The following is a 20,184-nucleotide window of genomic DNA, read 5'->3' as shown; positions in this document are numbered from 1 at the left end:
ACCTTAAAGAGTAACTTTTATGTTTTTTAATGTGACATTTCATGAACAAGTCAGCTTCATCAGACCTAAGAGAAGGCAATACAACATGGTAGATATTTATATGTGACATCGAAGTATAGACAGGGTGTTAAACATTGTGATGATAGTGTCTTTGACATGCAGGTCTTTAACAAAAGCTTGTTCTGTAAAAATGTGAGAACCTCTGTTATAAATTAACAATTGTAAATAACCATTGTTAATTAAAGAAGCACTTGCTGATTTAAATGTTGATATCATTGTCAAGCAATTAAACATCTAAAATGAAAGTATTGAGCATCTTGACAATTATGGGTACCTTAGAATTTGGTTCCATAAATAGTGGAACCATAGCCATGCGATTATAATCTGAGATGGCCCAGCTTCCTTGAAGAATGTAATGTGCGACAGAAATGCAGTATGCACTGTAAGAAGAGTGCAATTGTACAGTGCTGTTTATTTTTCATTCTACTGTATGGCAAGGAATTGTGAATGTTAGCACAGACATCTGTGAAAAAGATGTGCAAACATTTGTAAGGTGGATTTATTTTCAGTTGCTAAGAATTTCCTGGATTGGGATGGTGACAATTGAAGAGGTAATAAAGTGAATGAACAAAGACCGAGAAACCACAAAAACATACATGTGGAAAGCTAAAATGCTTTCATCACATAATAAGAAACAGAAAGTACAGATTGTTACAGCTGATCATTCAAGTTAAAATAAGTGGGAAAATAAATACTGGAAGGAAGAGATCTTACTGAATGAAAACCTTGGATGCTTCGATAAATGCAACATAACATTGTCAAGAACTACCACATCCAAAGTCAAGCTAACCATGTCAATATTCAACCTCCAGTAAGAGAGGTATGTTTAGACAGGAGAGGGATTTCTGGCTTTCTGCTACTAGACTCAAGAATTCCCTCCTACACAAGGCCAGGCTGGCCCCCATCTTGGCTGTCCTCCTGCAAGCAGGCAAAGACTTTTCTTTTCAGGCAGGCTTTTCCTTAGTGACTGACTGTCTAGGAGATAATAAACAGGATGGTTTATATTTTGTTGCTTTTACCCAACAGTTTTAACAGAATGTTTTAAGTTCTTCTTTAATATTTGAACAATTTACTATTTTTAGCTTTTAATATTGTTTTTTAATTATGTTAGCTGCCTTCAGTCCTTTTTAAGGAGAAAACAGGAATGAAAATCAAAAAACAAACAAAAAAAGAAAAAGGAGAAGAAATAGGGATGGAAAAGAATGCTCTATGATTCCTTATTGCCAGTATAGGAAGTCTTTACACACCTTGTTGATTTTTAAACTCTGTCAGATTCATCAAGCTCCTCCCCCCATTTCTGTAATTTGTACTGATTTACTCTTGTGTTCTTTTCCTTTGAAAATCAAAGTACCGTATTTTTCGCTCCCCCCCCAAAAAAAAGTGGAGGAGAAAGTGTGTGCGTCTTATGAAGTAAAACAGGGGTCCCGTGGGGACACAGCTGCAGCTATTACAATAAAGGGGGGAGTGGGCTTGCCTTGGCTTGAGAATCCATTGCTACTGGTGGTGGTGTCTCAGAGCTGTGGAGGCTCAAAGCTGTGGAAGCTTCTGTCAGAGTGGTTGGGAGGGGCTCAGGCAGAGGGAGGAGGGAGGCCAGCTCAATTTCCTGTTCTCCTGCCTTCTGCTGCGGGGCCCATCTACGCTGCTCAGGGTAGTCATGGTGCCCTTCCTGCAAAACCAGCAGAGAGGAACACATCCCAGGACCTGAGAAGCCAAAAAAGGAAAAAGAATAAGCTGTACATGTTTCCTTTAGCCTTCTTTTGGGAAAGCCAGAGAGTCAATGTGGGCAACTAAGGGTTAATACCGCTGAGTTGAAATTCCTAGAGTGGAGGGGAAAGAAACCAGGAGAGGGGGTGCGCCCAAAAGAGTCCTTTCCTGTTCCACTTTTTTCATCATCTGGAGGGAAACACAGATTCGACACCTCCAAAGGCTGTGTCCCCTTTCCAGGATTAAGGGATTTGGTTGAGAATATTTTTTTCCTATTTTCCTCCTCTAAAAAGTAGGTGCGTCTTATAGTTAGGTGCATCTTATGGAGAGAAAAATACAGTACCTACACATAGCAAGCACAGAAAGATTCTGTCTGTTTCCAAAGATGCAGTCCATTCCTCCAGTGCTTCAGATTCTTAAATAAAGTTTGCAGCCACCCTAAATTGGGGCAGTTTTTACAATTGCATAATTTGCATGAAACTGATAATTTTCAACAACAAACCATTCTTGCATCTTCACTATCAAGAAGAGTGGTGTTGGTCCTCATTTCTGCGTGTGAGGCTGGGACGATTGAGGATTTGCATCCCTTGTTTTAAAGAAGGTATAGGCAATGCAAGCTTTGTGGGCTGTTTCTGTGGATCAGAACATTTCTGCCTGAGTAATAAGGACTCTTGCAGTGTACATCGCAAACACCCCTCCAGTAAACACACAGTGCTTTCCCACCTGTTCAAGGATTTCTAGATAATGCATTTATACAAATTCTTAAAATTGACTGATGTATTTCAGATCAAGAAAACAATGTGGCATTACTCTCATCTGTTTAGGAAACCTTTCAATTATTTAGCTGAATCTAAATAATAATAACAATGCGATGTCAAGTCGATTCCAACTTATGGTGACCCTTTCCAAGGTTTTCTAGGCAGAGACTACTCAGAAGTGGTTTACCATCGCTTCTTCTGAATATAGGCTAGTGATAAAATAGACTTGTAGCATTTCTTTTGAAATACTGTTTGACCTTGATTTGAATTACTGTAAAATGCAAAAATCATCATGGATGATTCTCTGTCTTGAACTGTTCACAATATTAAACAGAATGACTGAGGGAAAGAAGCAAGATCCAGTTACTGTACTGTGTTTGTACAGCTGTATCTCATTGAGTTGAGGTTTGTGTTACACACAGTTTGTGATAGGAAGTATATGCTTTTAAAACAACCAAGGAGACGGATCTTTAACCTCCACCCTTTTCAGATTTTTTGTTCACTCATTTAGCTTCTGTCATAGTCCTAGGAAGTATTTCAAATACAAATTATTGCACAGCGTTGTAGCTTGAATGAATCACTCATCCCCTAGTGAACTCATTAGTAAGGGTGGATTAAGATATTCATTTCCCCACAGAATTAAAGTTTAAGATACAGTGTACTTCAGGAGAAGATGAATTTTCAAAAAGGATTTCTCAGATTGCATGTTAGGGATTTTTTTCTGATGGGTTGGTTAAATTATGTTTTTTCAGTTCAGCTCTTGCAAGGATTTTTAGAGGCTCAGGGTACATGCGGGCATGATTAAGTTGCTTCCTCTATTACTCACAGGTCATAATTTCTTAGTTATCATACATTAGTATCTAGCCTAAAAGTAGCTTGCAGTTTCTCTGATGTCTTAGAATGAATGACCTGAAGATTCATTAGTGTATTTGATTTGGCAGATTTACACTTATGTGTTATTCATCAGCTCTGATGTACTTTTGGCAACAGAGGACACCAAGCCATTGCCTTTTATGAAGACTTGCAGTAAATGGGATCCTAATTTTTGCCAAGGGTAGCTTGCTAATTTTTCCAACAAAAGCTTACATTCCTGTTATTATTGAGAAGAGTTCACCTGGCTGTCGTCCAGTCAGCTTCCACATTATCAACAGAGACTTTGTGTAAACCTCATTCTTTGAAACACAGGTGACCTAAAATTACTTTATATATAACAAAGCAGCTTCTAGACTCCACCACCCACTTTCACATTGTGATATACTCAAGACACTCTGGAGAGCCTCAGGCTACACATCTGATGGCCATGAAAGAATTTGTCTCTTTAGTTCTGCATGCCAAATTCCTGCTCATAACTGTCAAAATAGACGTAGGTTTATAAAATTCACAGCAACCTGGCCACCCAGACTATGCTATGGAAAACAAGATACTAGTATATTGTGTGCATTTCCACATTGCTGTTTTTCAGTGATATTAATACAACAGGCTTTTTTTGACATGCTTTGGATTATAGTTTAAGGTAATTTATGATACAACCTAGCAGTTTGAAAGCATGCAAATGCGAGTAGATAAATAAGTACCACCTTGGTGGGAAGGTAACGGCGTTCCATGTCTAGTCATGCTGGCCACGTGACCACGGAAGACAAACGCTGGCTCTATGGCTTGGAAACGGGGATGAGCACCGCGCCCTAGAGTCGGACATGACTGGACAAATTGTCAAGGGGTACCTTTACCTGGGAAGGCAGCCCAACTAGGAAAAGGAAAACTCTGATTTCAAACCTCCACTGCCTTGTGGCTATATCCATTGATGGAAAAGGCTTCAGGAGTAAACCTCGAGGCAAAATCCGGAGCCAGAGTCCTGGAGGCATTTCTTGTCGTTCTGGCAACTCCTGCGACGTTGCTGGAACCAGTTATATTGGCTTTTGCCTTTCCCTGGACTATTTCAGTGATGTGGAGCGGGGGGATTTGCTGCTTGGGTAACAGCCTATCCTCCATATTATTTTACCCAGGCTTCGTGCTCTGGAGAGGACACTCCAGCTTCACATACAGCATCAAAGTCCTCCACACTGAGCACGTTACCATAGTCTCTCAAGACTGAAGGATGCCTATGACCTTTACCTTTACCTATGATACAGAAGAATGTTATTGTCACGTTCCCACCTGTCTCTTGGATGTTTTACCAATCAAAGGGCACAAGCTACGTGTTATGTCGCTGCCACCAGTTGATTACATCAACATTATGTATTGTTAATAATAGAGGTCCAGGCAATGTATCATTTAAAAAAGAACCAAATAGTAGTAGTTTATTATTTTACAGGTGATGAAGGCACAGTCAATATCTTTAACTCTTAACAAAACATCCTACTTCATCCACTCTCAACTGCCAACTCTCTCTCTCTCTCCACTCCAAACTCCAAAACCACCAATCCTCCGATCTAAAACTCTCAATCTCCAACTCCCAATCTCTTAATCTCCTCTTCCTTCTTCGGCAGAGACTCTTATATCTCATGACCACACCTCTCCAGCACTTTAATTGGTCCATGCAGATAGCGCATTAATAGTCATGACTTGGGCGGACACCACATAGAAGAATGTTGGCAAGTAGCTTACAATTATAACATTTCCTAAGACTAGGAGAAGATCTGCCATATTATTGTATCTTCCAGCTGAATGTATTTGTTTTGCCACCAGTTTCAGAAGCTGTGTTTGTCTGTTTCAGCAGCAAGAGTACTGTCACTCTTTCAAGACTAGCATTTATTTCATTGTGAACTTGTTTTGGATTACAATCCACTTTTTAAGACACATGGACGTGTGTATTGGCACCAGTTGCCAGTGTATTTGGTGTGAGCAACAACCAAGAGAGGTGTAGGTGTAGGACTGTGAAATCCCAAATACTCATGCACACAATAACTGAGATACTCTCCTACACATTTAGTATTGTTCTGAATAAGAGTATACTAACAGGGCCTCAGGCAGCTTATCAGAACTTTGTTCAGTTCTGGACTGTTGGCTTTGTTGGTTGTCATCAATGCTTTGCTGGAAGTGGCCTTGGAGTGCCAGGAACAGACATAGGGACATTATGGAGGATATTAAGAAGGCTTCTGTTGCTGTCTGGTAGAGTCTGACAAAAAAGCATAAAAATTCAATCCATTATTGAATTGTCACATTTTTAATATGGCCTTCTGTCCCATCCATTATTTGTCAAAGTTGTGTGCGCTCCCTTAGATACCTTTGTGTGCATGTACATACATATATGGGCACGAATACATGTGCTTATTGCTGCATACTCAACACATTTTCACAAATTAGAGCATCTAAGGAAAGTGGTTGACCATTTCTTCCATGGTGTTGTAAAGTTTCTCTTTAAAGAAGTCAGAAAAGTCCATGGAGGAAGGGGAATTGGGATGAAAACCTTAATGAAATGCAAAGCAAGTGCAGTATAATAGTATGGAGTACGTGCTTGCATGTTTGACATATCCTATCAGGTGGTGGTTGGCTCAAACGGAGATTTCCTGAGTATATGTGTTATAATAATGCCAGTGCCGGTCCCCTGTATGAATAAAATAATCTTCATATTTGCAAGGAACACATGCATTCGGATACCCATCCAGCTTAAAGCATAGAATGAAATAAGAGACATCATTTTTAAAGCAGAAAAGTGTACAATTCTCTTTCAGTTTCTTATATTCAGATTTCAAAGCAATGGGTTGAGAAACAGCATCTTATGTATATTTCTGGAGAGAAGGATATTGTTTAGTACTTACATAAGCTGTATATATTTTTTAATAAAAACCTGAAAATTTAAGAAATCTTTTACACTAGCTAGGTTTAATGTACTTCCATCCAGACTGCTGGAAAGCAGGTATCAGGGTTTGCCAGTTGTTAGTCATGTGTGTCCTTGCAATGAGGTGGAGATTGAAAGTGTTAGTCATGTCCTCTTAAAGTGCTCTTTCTATTGCGATACTCGGAGGGATCTCCTCCAGTTGATACTACAACAATTTCAAGGGAGGTCCAGAGAATTTTATGCCATACTCTTACTTTCAGACAAGAAGTCTGATATAACCATTGCAGGTGGCAAAGTTCTGTGCAGCAGCAATGAAATGTCACTGTTCCCTCCTTGCACCAATTAAGGCATAGCTAGATGTTTAGTATTCCTTTAGTAATAATACGTACTGGCCACCCTATATTATAAGACGATAAGTCTGGAGGTGGTACAGAGTTTACTGAATTTATTTACTGAACTCCTCAGTCCTGAGAAACTAAGGAGGCTCCATCTAATTTAGTTATATTGTAACAGATATACCAGCGGGTATATCCAGTGTAACTATAACACCTAGTACATTGTGTTATAGTACTATGTGTTATAGTTACACTGATACATGTGATATTATTCTTGCTACCTTATGCTACTTTTCATTGTAATATGTGTTATAGTTACATTGGCTGTACCCACTAGTCAGTTACCTTAATAAAGTTTGTTTGTTTGTTTGTTTGTTTGTTTGTTTGTTTTCATTGTAAGTATATACACAGTATACCCATACAATGAAATTCACAGATACCCAGAGACCAGACACATGCACACACATAAAATTCCCCAAACACTCCCCACCCACTAAAAAATCCCCCAACTTTTAAAGAATTGTAGCATTATAAATTGTAGCATTCTTCCTTATTTATTTTACCTTAGCTGATAAATAGCTTATGTGATTTCCTGATAGAATATACAATAAGGTATATTGTATCTGTTTTTAATTATGTCATTATGTTTCTTAGACATAATTGTAAATAGATAACTGTCTAGCACTTACATCATCCTTACTGAGCTGTAGTTTAAATATTGTCACAGTCACTTGAGAGTCCCTTGCCTGTGAGTAGCTCCTGCATAACTTCATCAAATGGCACAGACATGTTTGGTGGTTAATTTGGATTTTCTTATGCAGTGCCTGGATCGTTTGTATTGCAGTGCTACAGATATCCTTCCATTAGTCCTATCTAATATGTCCAAGGTAAGCATGCACAAGACTGTACCTCTGTACTACTTCTAGGATGTACAGTTTTTTTCTGTACTTTAGAGAATGTCTGAATTACAGGGACCCTGCATTTTCTGTGCTTTTGTGCATCAGTGTTTAGAACGTAATAAACTGATCATAAGGGCAATTATTGCTTTATTGTTCTTCTCTTTACTTAATTTCTTTTGTTACTTTGTGTTTTATAGAGATTAATTTATTGTGGGCAGCACACCAGGCTCATCACAGTTCTGAGGATTATAATTTATTCACAGCATTACGGCAATCTCTATTTCAGAAGTACACATCTTGGGTAAGTTACATAGTATATACACTTCTCCCTTGACTTGCATAAGTCCTATTAGCACGGTTTTGGTTATACATATATATTTTTTCCAATCAATCGATCAATCAATCAATCTTCAAAGAATACTGTGCTGCTATTATCTCAAGGAAGTGGCCTGAGAAAGGTGGGTTTCAGACATGCCTTGGCCCTTCTTGTTGCTGTTCCAGGTGACCACCTCTCCTGGCATGGCAGCTAGAGAGGTGCAGGAGCTTGCTGTACAGTTAATACAATAAATTCATCTGTTATGTGTATGTGTGTGTGTGTGTTAATAAACTGTTTATGCTTTGTAGTTATGTTTTTGAAAGAATAAGAGTTATACATGGATTTTGAACTACATGGGGGTCCAGTGCCCATCCAGTGTTGTTGAAGGGCGAAATGTATGCTTTTATGGCATAAAATGATGTATCACAAGCAGTTAGGGGCTGTAATGTAAGGTCTGGCCAAATAATACCAATCACATTCCTTGAAAACCTATCAACATGACCATCGTTCAAGTCTGTGCTCCAACTACTGATGCTGTAGAAGATGAAATTGAAAGCTTTTATGCAAGCAGGGAGAAAGAAATTAATCACACACTGAAACAAGGCATGATTATAATCATAGGTGACTGGAACACAGAGGTAGGAAACAAAGCAGAACCAAATGCTGGGAAATTTAGTCTAGGGGATGGAAACGAAGCAGGAGAATGATTCAGAGAGGTCTGTGAAGGCAAGTTGAAAGATTTAAAGGAGAAAGAAAAGAGGAAGATTAAATGTAAGATGGATTGAGTGTCTAAAGAAACCACTGGCTTGAACTCACAAGAGCTGAGCAGGGCTGTTAAGGTCAGGACATTTTGGAGATTGCTTATTTATAGGGTCGCCATAAGTCGGAGGCAATTTGACTGCATATAATAACAGCATCTGATGACCAGGATAACAGTTTAGGGTTTGAAATGGGTACATTGTTTTTCCTCTAGCTTCTTCCATTGTTTTTTTTCCTCTAGTCATGTCACAAATGCAATGAGTTTCATTCAGTTATTCTATTAAAATCTTTTAGCAAGGTTTGCAAGAATTGATTACTATATAAATTCTTTAGTTGGCTTATTTATTTAGTAATGATGCCTTGAACCTATTTGATAATGTTTCCTTCCTTCTTTTCCAGATATTCTATTTGCCTATGGCTCTCTTTATTCCACCTTCAGTGTATGCTGTTCATCTGCAATTTAATTTACTTTATCAGTTCTGGATACACACAGAGGTAAGTTGGGATTCTAAGCAATGGCTAAGCTGTTAGTTTGGAACAGTGTCTTGGAAATCTACTAGTAGCTGATTTATTGTGTAAGAAAACTATTTTTCTGACTTCTTTAAAGAGAAACATATGCTCATTTTTACTCCTTATTTTAGCATATATAAATATATATTGCTATTTTTATAAGAAGCAATGAAGCCAGTTGGTAACAATTAGTTTAAAAAATATTTTGAGTTATGACAAATCCAAACAGTATACTTATTTAGAAGTATATATACTGTATATATATTTAAAAAAATTAACATTGTATTAAAATTGTGGTACTGCAGATAAGACAGACCTTATATCTGAGAAAGTTATTTCAAGCAAAACACATGGGTTGGTTCCTTCATGGGCCATATATTGCATGCCCTTGCTTTATCTGGCATAGAAATATATTCCTTAGTTTACATGGCAATACAGTATAGGGGCATGGGTAAATCTAGTTATTAGTCCCAACTTCAGTAGACCTGTTGAATCAGTGGAATTTGTCTAGGTCTTGACTAATACTGTTGATTCAGTGGATCTCGACTAGAGATGGGGACGAATTGCCATTTTGGCGATTCATGCTGCTTTGTGATCCATCAAAGTTGACGAAGCACAAAGCTCCTACCCATGAACCGACGAAACACAAATTTATTTGTCGGTTAATGGGAGGGGGGTAGATAGCCAGAGGCTTTCTAAAAAAAAGCTGACCCCACCCCACCCCTCGCAGCTTGTCCCCTTGCCCCTATCACCTCCCTACCTTGTCGGCCTCAGTCTGTGCTGCCACTGCTGCCGCCGCTGCGGCCGCTGCCACTACTACCATCCATAGCAACCCGCGCCATGGTGGCCTCCACAGGCATCGGCTGGCTTCTGCCACTAGGGCTGGCCTTAAGGGAAATCTCAGCTGCCTTTTGCAAAGATGCTGGCTGCAGCTTCTCTGCCCCAAATGAACCTGTAGCCACAATCTTTGCAAAGGGCAGCCAGTGTCCCTTACTGCAGGCTGTGGCTGCGTAGGCCACCACAGTGGGCTGTGATAGATGACGGCAGTGCTGGGCAGTGGCGGATGGTGGCAGCGGCTAAGGAAGGGAAAGGAAGGGGGTGGGGGATAGACTGTGGGGGTGGGGGGCTGTGGGATGGCTGGCTGCCTATCAGCCCACCAATCAGTGGGCCCATAGGCAGAATGGGAAGGCCATAGGAAGAGAGAAAAGGCTAGCCTTCCCTGTCTTCCTATGGGGGAATGAATAAAATGGGGCAATAGTCATCCCTTCATATTTGTTGGTGTCTCTGGAACAGGCAAATATGAAAGGATGGATATTTAATGAATCAGTGATTTTTAACCAATATCGTGATTCCTTTTTTTAAAAATTTGTCCCCATGTCTAATCTAGACTTGTTGGGGCTAACAACTAATAAATAAATAAATAAATGATAACTAAATGTGCTCCCTAATGTTGTTCTTCACTGGTGTTATTGCCACCATGAAAATACTTTTTTCCTTTTAAAACTTGCTTGGTTTCTATTGGTCCATATGTAAACTGTCACGTCTCCCATGGAAGAAAGTGTTTTCTCCAGAAGTACAGTACTTCTACAACTAAACATCTCCCTCTTTAATCATGGGCACTATATGTCTGATATATAATTCTATCAGTTACTGTCAGTTTTCATGACCAGCGGAAAGAATGATTAAAAAATAAAGTCTTATTGAACCAACCAGGTTGCCTTGTATTAAAGTTATATATGAGATATGGATAGTATGCTTGAGATTTCCATGTAGTCCTTATTTGTGAAACTTGAGAGTTGAACTCAAAGGGACTTACTCACAACTAAGAAAGCATAAGATTGCAGTGTATAGGATCTGAATTATGACATAATATTGGATTCCTTTCATTTCTTGATGAAGAAATGATTTAGGACTATGAATCCTGATCTGGTTTATCCTCATAAAGTAAACAAAAAAGGAACATATCCACACTTAGGCATGCTTCAAAATAAATTATACCATGAGATTACAAGGTGAATTTTTTTTCTGTCAGTCTTGAGGACATTTCATGTGTTTTTGCAACTGTTTTCTGTGCATTTCTATTAAATGCTTGTTGGGAAATGCTTTTAATGTCAGCTTCTCGTAGGAACTAACAAATAATACAATTGGATCTCTTGATGTCTTCTTGACAACAGACTGTCATTTAGGGCTTTGCTCTGTGTGTGTGCGTGTGAGTGTGTGCGTTTGTGTGTACACACGCATGTGCATGCAACACACACACGTGCAAACTCTTGCACTTCGAGACAAAGTCTTCCGCAAAGGCTGAAGAGTCCTCAATACAGATTGTTTTGCTATCTTGAGATGTTCTATTTGGGCCAGATCAAGATAATGGTGGGGTTTATATGTATCCCTTCAACAAACTATGAAAAAGAAATATTGGAGATCATATGAAGGCCTGAGAGGTCCAATGAACCTCTTTGGTATGCCAGATGATTGAGATCAGTCCACAGCATAGTGATCATTTTTCAGGTTGTGACAAATTATTTTGAACAGTACTATATTATTAAAGATTTAATTCTAGGATGTACTAGCTCATGCATTACTCCACGTCTAAATTACTGTTGCAGTTATTTTTGCTTTGCATAGCATCTTTTAGAAAGTTTTAGTCAAGTAGCCCTCATAGTGCTGTGAAGAGGCCTATATATCATCCCATCCTGATATTCGAAACTATGTTTTCAGATTTCCTGTGCATATTGCTTTGACGTACTTGCTGTGCAGTTACACTTGGCCTTTTATGTACAATATAACCCATGCTTTAAAAATATTATAAATCTGAAGATTAAACTAAGCTGCTCTGCTAGTTATAATAAAAAACTAAAATCACAATGGGCTGTTAGGACAAATAAAACAGTCCTGCTTTTTATAAAGAAAAAAGTCCAGGTGTTACTGTGACAGAAATAAATGTAATTTCATTCAGATGTTGCTGTCTGACAGATGTGAATTGTATATTTACATTTAATTATGTGTGCTTCCATTACAAAACTGCAACTCTCATCTTGGAGCTACTTCTATTGCAACATTAAATCATAAATGACTGCTCTGGATGAAAGTTTCCCATATAGACTGTATATAGTTTAGCCAAATGATGCTCCTAAATTTCTAAAATAAGCCACATTCCATTCTTCCTATCCAGATTACTGATATATGAAAAACAAAGGGGCTTTTCAAATAAGATCATTAGGAGCCTGATATCTCCTAAAATGTTTTGAGAAAATATTGCATGACAGTTGTTTGAAAAAGATGAAACAACATTATAAGCAAAGGGGGGAAAAAGCAAAGTGTGCTGCTTATATACTGCCCCATAGCGCTTCAAGCACTCTCTGGGCGGTTTACAATTTAATTATGCAGGCTACACATTGCCGCCCCAGTGAGCTGGGTACTCATTTTACCGACCTTGGAAGGATAGAAGGCTGAGTCAACCTTGAGCCGGCTACCTGGGATTTGAACCCCAGGTCGTGAGCACAGTTTTAGCTGCAGTACAGCGGTTTAACCACTGCGCCACGAGAAAACAAAACAAAAAGTAGAAGTCAAAGACGCATATGACTCGATGAATCCTGTTAACTATCTGCTGCTGTTTGTTAGCCAGGTGCTTGTATCCTGCCGTGTGCCAGCCATTGCTTGAAATTGAACTACATACCTTTCATAGTGGCATCTGGATAGTCTTAGTGCACATATGTGAATAATGCTTTTTCAGGCATGTTGCAAAAGAGACTGATTCAGACCAGGAAAACAATACTAATGGACAAAAGACGTAGTTCAAGAGCAGTGAACCAGGATTATTGATGTTTATTACTCTTTGGGTAGTATAAAGGCTGAAAACAAAAGCATATATTTTAAAATAATGCTTTATGAGCTTCAGAAATAGTGATCAAAACAAGTTTAGGATTATGAGGGATGATGCTTTTTGGAATGCAGCAGTTAGAGAAAGAAAGCAACAGACATAGCTGTTTAGATTTAGGGGAAATAGTGTACTTAGCGATTAATCTCAAATATGTCAGTCAGTTAGTTATCTCCCTATGAATACTGACAGTTCTGTTAGTGCACACCTTTAATACTGATTCTACAGAATGTCTTTTCAAGAAAATAAAGTCTATGTATTCACTTCCATCAAGTCAGAACTGACTTATAGGGACCCTAATAGGGCTTTCAAGGTAAGTGAGGTATTTTAAGAGTAATCACCAGTTCCACTCCCGCAGTGAGTTTCCATGGCCAAGTGGGGATTTGAACCCTGTTCTCTAGAGTCTTAATATTTCACTCTAGTCACTACAACACATTGGGAATCCTGTATTCATGATCAATACTCTGATTATTCTGGACTGGGATGGGAAGCATGTAGCCTTCCAGATTTTCCTGGACTGAAATTTGCAACACCGAGAGCTAATTACAGAGTTGCTGTCCAGCAACATCAGGAGAGTTATACATTACTGATCCCTATCCTGACCCATGGATCAAATATTTCAAATAACACTGAAATGTTTGTATAATTGGATCTTCAGTGTTAATGAAACATGGACATCCATTTAAAATAAAACCTCTAACTGAAGTTGCCATCCTGTATGTACTTCTTAGGAAAAAGTTCCACTTAATCCTGCAGGCCTTAGTTCTTGGTAGACATGAATAGAATTGTACTATGAAATTCCTCAGAACTGCCAGCCATTTTTCACCAAGCAGATCGATATGTTATTCGGAATTGTGTTGGTATGTCTATCTGTCTATCTGATTAGTTGTACATATGGCCTGTTTGAAGAAAGACCTTGGATCTGTCCAATGTGAACCAGAACCTTCTGTTGAAAATTTTAGGTGAAAATATTCACATCAAATGCCAAGTTTACTCAGATCTTGATTCAGGAAGAAAATAAAAACATGCTTGAATGACAGTATTATCCATTAAACATAATTTATTATAGACCGAGTTCTTAATACCCTTCTATTTATTGTATAAACAGTTTCTAACCCTATCTATTAAAGCTAAGCTTTCACCTCTTGATTCCTGGAGTAAAGTTATATCAGAAATTCAGACCCCCATGAATCTCTTTATGATCCCAACAGGCTGGTTCCTTTAGCTTGTTTTACTTCCAAACCAAAAATATTATTGTTTCGCTCCTCAATGTGGAAATTTGGCTACCTCCATATTACATGCTTACTGGAGTAGAAAACGGCCTAATCAGATAGGAAAACAGTTGGCTGTGAATAAATCAGGGTTTGCCGAAAATTTCAAAGTGTGAAAGCAGGCAGACGAGCATATATCCTAGGGGTTCTGCTTTTCTGCAGCTTCCCTGTAGAGAATTCACATGGCCAATATGGCCACCAGGTCCATCTGTATAAATACATGGGTGGGTTGTCTTGAATTAACATAACATCTTTAGTAGGGAAAGCAAACCATGCTTTTATTTTTATGTTTCCTCACCAGATGGTCTGAAATATGGATTCATATTCTAAAGAACTATGTTTTGTAACACCTTTACTTTGATGAAGTGATTTATGAAATTGTGGGCTCAAGAAACAGTTGTAGACTTCTATAGATAGTTTGTTTGTTTTCTGAGTTGACAAATTGCTCATAATTGTTTTATCACTTTAGTGTCTAATGATTGGTTCCCTGATTTCTTTTCTGTGCTTAGAATATCTTCTAGGAATACGAAAACACAACTGTGTTCATCGTGGTCTTAGTACAGCAAGTGTAGCCTGCGTATAAAACAAACCAGCTCCTGAATGCATTTGTGTCCTTTTGCCAGTTCTACTTTGTTGCTCATGAGTACTGCCCAAAAATTGTTTTGCAGGAGGAAAAAATTACATCCAGCATCCAGAGTTTTAAAAAGTTAGGCCTTTGGGATTGCAGCACCCACAGTCTTTTAGCAATGATGGTCATTGTGAGTTGTAGTCCAATCAAGCGACTTTTCCAAGCTCTGCCGATACCAAGAGAGAACTGCCAAACAGGTGGCCAGCACCGTGGGTTCTGATATTATCCATCACCTGTTCCAAACACCCTCCCCAATTTCAGCAGGTGGCCAGGGTTGACAGGGCTGAATTGCAGGCCATGGCCATGTGGAGCATAAATTTAAACTCTTCAAAGCTTTAATATTGTAAGTGGCATTGTTAGCAGGAATGTGAAGTGGGGGGAGGAGTGTTTGAAGCATGTATGTTTTTCAAAGTGTGCGGTTCTAGCCCACTTCTAAGCCAAGCCAAAATCTATAACTCAACCTATCATTCTCCTCATGTTGGGAACCCAAACATCACATACTTTTTACAAAAGTATATCAATATTTATTTTAAAAACAAATGGGTCAAAGTTGGGTGTTTATTTTAGAAGAAAGATAAACTACTGATGTTTTACAGCTTTGGGTAATGATTTCAATGCAAAGATCTCTTTTTTACTTGATTATAACTGCAGTCCTATACAGAAATCAGTCCCATTGCTTTCAATGAGGTCGACTCCCTCAGGTAAATATCTGGCAACTAGTGGTGGATAATTATGGCCAGCACTGATTTAACCAACCCATTTCATTCACATTGTTTAAAGTAATAGGGCTTTTTTTTGCTTGAGAGCTGGTGGAAGCTCCACTACCCTGAAATATGATTTCCCTCTCTCCCCCCCCCCCCCCCCACAATTGTAGGTGGCCTTCTTGGGCTTTTTGCTAACAGTTCCAAAAATTCAAATCTGAATACTTGTGTAATTCCCCGCCCATGAACAATAAAGATAAAAATAAATACGATATGCTGCTGTGAGATATTTTGAGGATTACCTTGCACAAATTTGCTTTGTTTAGATAAGATTGTCCATGTGATAACATGAGTACAACTCAGGTTCCTTTGGAAATACTTTGTTTATTTTGGGCTGTGCATCTGTCCTACTAATCAGACAAAACATGCTTGGAAATTATTGATCACCTTTTTTTCTGTAAAAACTAATCAAGAACAATGTATGAAATGAACTTTAGCAACTGCACGGAACCCGTTTTTTTGAGAGTTAACAGTTGCCATTTGCGGAATATGAACTAATAAGATATTGATTCTTCCTTTAATAACGAATCTCCTTTTAAAGGAGACCTTAACTTCTTTGTTTTGAGATTAAGAGTAGAGATGGACACAAACTGCTGGGTCAGCACAATTTGTTTCCTGGCCAAAAAGCTAATCCATGAATTGGTGCCACCCCTCCAGTGGGCATTCCCACGAGGAGGCAGCACCAGGAGGAGGCAGGGCAGGGTGCTGTTGCTGAGTGAGTGCCCACTGCAGATCCGCTGTTCAGCCAGGAAATGAATTGTACCAAACCAGTAGTTCATGCCCATTTCTAATTAAGAGATACAGTATGGTTAGCTCTGAACACAAGTCACAGTTGTTAAGAGTGATGGAGAGTGACATAATGCTTAGTGATTTGAGCTGGGTGCAAAAAGACCATCAAGCTTAATAAACGGACTTAGGATAGTCTCTCAGTCTAACCTATTCCATAGACCTCTTGTTAAGGATGAATTACTAGTATGTGAAATTATGTGTCCTGATATGAATTTAAGCTAATGATCCGATAACATATCTCACATAAATAAATGTTTTTTTTCTTGAATTATTATTATTTCTGGATAAGCTGTTGCTAATGTATTGTTTTCCTTTTCTCAAGCTTTCTCTTATAGTGGAATCTGTAATTTCCTCCCCTTTTGTCCTTTTGTTCTGACCTGATCAATAGTTGTTAACAAGATGGTTATTGTTTCTGTTCTTCAAAGGTTATTAACAACCTTGGCCCGTTGGAGTTTCTTCTGAACACTCCTAGCCATCACAGAGTTCATCACGGTATGCAATTCTTTATTTCATGAGGCCAGTTTGTAACGTTTCCTCTCTTGTATTATTTTGTATAGGACAGTGGATTTCAGGGACAGATTCTGCAACTGAGTGTTGTTGTTGTTTTTGTGTGATAAAGTCTTAGTAGTAGTCTCGTAAAATTTTAGATTGGCTTTAACATTTGATATTTTAACATCTCAAACAAGAGATGTCAGTCATAATTAACTTTGATGTCTGGCTGGATGTCTGTGGCCTGTTGATTTCAATCTTGAATCTATCCATAATGTACACAGATCGCTTTCTTGAAACTTCCAGAGCCCTAAACACATGTACAAGTGCATTTTTAGTGCTCTCATAACATTGCGTTTTGCAGTTGTGTGCTACCATAGGTGAATCATAGTTTTTATATCATGGTTTAAAGTGATACATAATACTATCTTCAGAACATCTTTGTTCTTTTTTTTGAGCATGACTTTAAAAAAGAAAATAAGAGAAAGATACTTTCTCCTTTCTTCAACCCAAGATATCTTACAAGGCATTTAATCAGCTTTCCTTGGGCCTATGGGGAAGTTGTTTATTTGGGCTTTAGGAGAGGGGCTGTTCTCTGATGGGGATTTGGGGGGGGGGGAGACATGAAGGGAAGGTTATTTCCACACCGAAAAAAGTAAATTAAACTCAGAGTGTATTGACATTTTTTTTCCTTCTCAAATTTTATCTGGTAGACACAGATTTAGTGCCCCCCCAATAATTGTATATTATTAAATTGATATAAATATATTAGGGTATAATTATATTCTGAAAAATCTATTGTAATGTGTTTCCTTTACCCAATTAAAATGCCTTTTTATACAAATGTGTCTGGGGGGGGTCATGAGTTACTCGTCTATTATAAATGGAGGTCATGACTCAAAAAAAGGTTGGGAAATACTGCTATAATGTGATTTATTACACTAAGCAACAAGATTTTGGTCATTCTGTATTCTGAATATGCATACAAAATGTATATGAGTTTCCTGTGTGTGTAAATAAATGCTTCTGTATTTTCATGTAGTGTTATAAAAGGCTCAACAAATAAACTTGTGCTTGCAGAAATGTGAATGCTGTAGAAAGCAAAAGATATAAATTAATCTCTCCCTAGACCTAATGGTGATTAACTTATAGTGTTTCCTCGAAAATAAAACAGGGTCTTATATTAATTTTTGCTCCAAAAAACGCAGTAGGGCTTATTTTCAGGGGATGTTTTATTTTTTCATGTACAACAATCTACATGTATTCAAATACAGTCATGTCATCTTCTTCTGATTGCTGCACAATGGTGGAGGGCAGGGTTTCACTTAACTGAGGCTTATTTTTGGGGTAGGGCTTACCTTACAAGCATCCTGAAAAATCATACTAGGGCTTATTTTCAGGTTTAGGTCTTATTTTCGGGGAAACAGGGTAGAACTTTGTGACAGTGATTTTAATTTTTCCTCCATAGGGAGAAATCCATATTGCATCGACAAAAACTATGGTGGCACACTGATCATCTGGGACAGAATTTTTGGTAAGCGTAGTTAATTGTTTTCCCTAAAACTAAGGTTGCAATGCTTAATTTTTTATCAACTTAATTCTTTTTCCTTCCTTCAGGGACGTTTGTGGCAGAAGAAGATAAAGTTGTTTATGGTCTAACACATCCAATAAACACTTTTGAACCTTTCGAGATCCAGGTAGCTCTTTTCATCCTATTTTACTAAGTTATATGTATATTTTCATAACATTGTCGTAGTGGTTCAGATTACACTGTCCCTTAACTGCTGTTGTTTTCATTGATTGCCTTTAGTTCACTTCCAGAGATAAGAATTAAGCTAATTTAACTCAGTGTTAGAAAAAAAAAATATTGTTGAGCCCCAAACATGGTTTGTTTTCTCAAAAGAACTGAGTGCCCTAGTCTAACATTACATACTAGTCCTTTCAATAAAAATTAAAGGCCTGGTCACAGAAACAGTTTTCACAGTGCAGTTGTCATTTAACCTTTGCATGAAATGACTGTGAATACATTTTAGCCATAAATGATCATTACTGATAATAGATAATAATTTATTAAATGTAGGCTGAAATCCATTCATGGAAAATTACCCCATGTAAGGCTCAGAATGTCACCAGCCAGGGAACATTTGGGAAATTAAATATTTCCTACTTCTGTTCGGGGGCACCCACAGCTCCCATGTAATTTCTTTCATCGTCAGGAGACGATGAAAGATGTGAGACAGAAGAGGAACTCTTTATTTAGCAAATAGAAACTGTTGCCACCCATAAAGTGAGTCCATGTTCTCATTGACAAAGACACTGAATAGGTTGTAATTATTTTTTAAAAATAGAGATGTCAAGAAAAAAAATCCTCATCCTCAAAAATCCTCATCAGACAGCCTGTATATTGTTATTTTTCCACCCTGATCTATGATCAGTCACTGAATGTAGCAAGTATGTGATTTGGGAAGGTTTTCTTTTGAAATGAGATCTTGTTTGCAGCTCTGAAAGATTTTTGCATAGAACAAGAGCTCAGTTCTGCATTGAACAAGAGTAACTGCAAAAGTTGTTGACTGCAAATTCGCTTTTAAGAGCTCAATAATTAACAAAATAAATTCCAATTTTAAACTTACATTTGCAGATTTGGCAGTATAAGTGTAAGCTTGAGGCCTTTTATGCTTTCCTCTTCCTTTTTCTGGACTCACTATCAGGAGGAAATTGGAAGTTTTGTCTTCCGTTTTGAAATTGCCGGTGAATCCACACAAACCCTAAGGTGGCTGACAGTTTCCATTAACCACATATTAAATAACTATTCTAAAGTCTTTTTAAAATGTGTTAACATTAGCAGAACAAAATAATTCAGCAAAATAGATACAACTCTTACATTATATCCTGAAAGACTGTACAAATAATTGTTGTTTAGTCGTTGTGTCATATCCGACTCTTTGTGACCCCATGTAACAGAGCACGCCAGGCCCTTATTATTATTATTATTATTATTATTATTAATATTATTATTAATATTATTATTAATATTATTATTATTGTTGTTGTTGTTGTTGTTATTGTTGTTGTTGTTGTTGTTGTTGTTGTTGTTACAAATAATACCTGAGTGCAATGTTCCCTCTAGGCTGCATGACTGTGTGGGCTTGCAGTGCTGCACCCAGCCTCCACAAAGTGTATTGCTCCCTCTGCGCACCCACAGCGTGCTTCCAGTCCCTTTGGGTCTGGTCGTGGCTGGAACCACAACAGG

The 20,184-nt window shown here is 38.1% G+C and overlaps 1 protein-coding gene across 3 annotated transcripts in view; it reads left to right on the top strand.

Annotated features, from left to right (window-relative positions):
* Positions 1 to 20,184, top strand: part of AGMO (alkylglycerol monooxygenase) — a 153,151-nt gene that overhangs the window by 47,940 nt on the left and 85,027 nt on the right. For all 3 annotated transcript variants that reach the window (XM_073003256.2, XM_073003258.2, XM_073003257.2), the window contains exons 4-8: positions 7,732 to 7,835; positions 9,009 to 9,104; positions 16,871 to 16,937; positions 18,403 to 18,468; positions 18,552 to 18,631. In XM_073003256.2, the coding sequence (XP_072859357.2) occupies positions 7,732 to 7,835; positions 9,009 to 9,104; positions 16,871 to 16,937; positions 18,403 to 18,468; positions 18,552 to 18,631 (413 nt within the window). The remainder of the gene's footprint in view (positions 1 to 7,731; positions 7,836 to 9,008; positions 9,105 to 16,870; positions 16,938 to 18,402; positions 18,469 to 18,551; positions 18,632 to 20,184) is intronic.

The sequence above is a fragment of the Pogona vitticeps genome, chromosome 6 (genome assembly GCF_051106095.1).
Source record: "Pogona vitticeps strain Pit_001003342236 chromosome 6, PviZW2.1, whole genome shotgun sequence".
Taxonomy (NCBI): domain Eukaryota; kingdom Metazoa; phylum Chordata; class Lepidosauria; order Squamata; family Agamidae; genus Pogona; species Pogona vitticeps.
The sequence above is the reverse complement of the archived record's forward strand: the minus strand, read 5'-3'. Positions and strand labels throughout refer to the sequence as shown.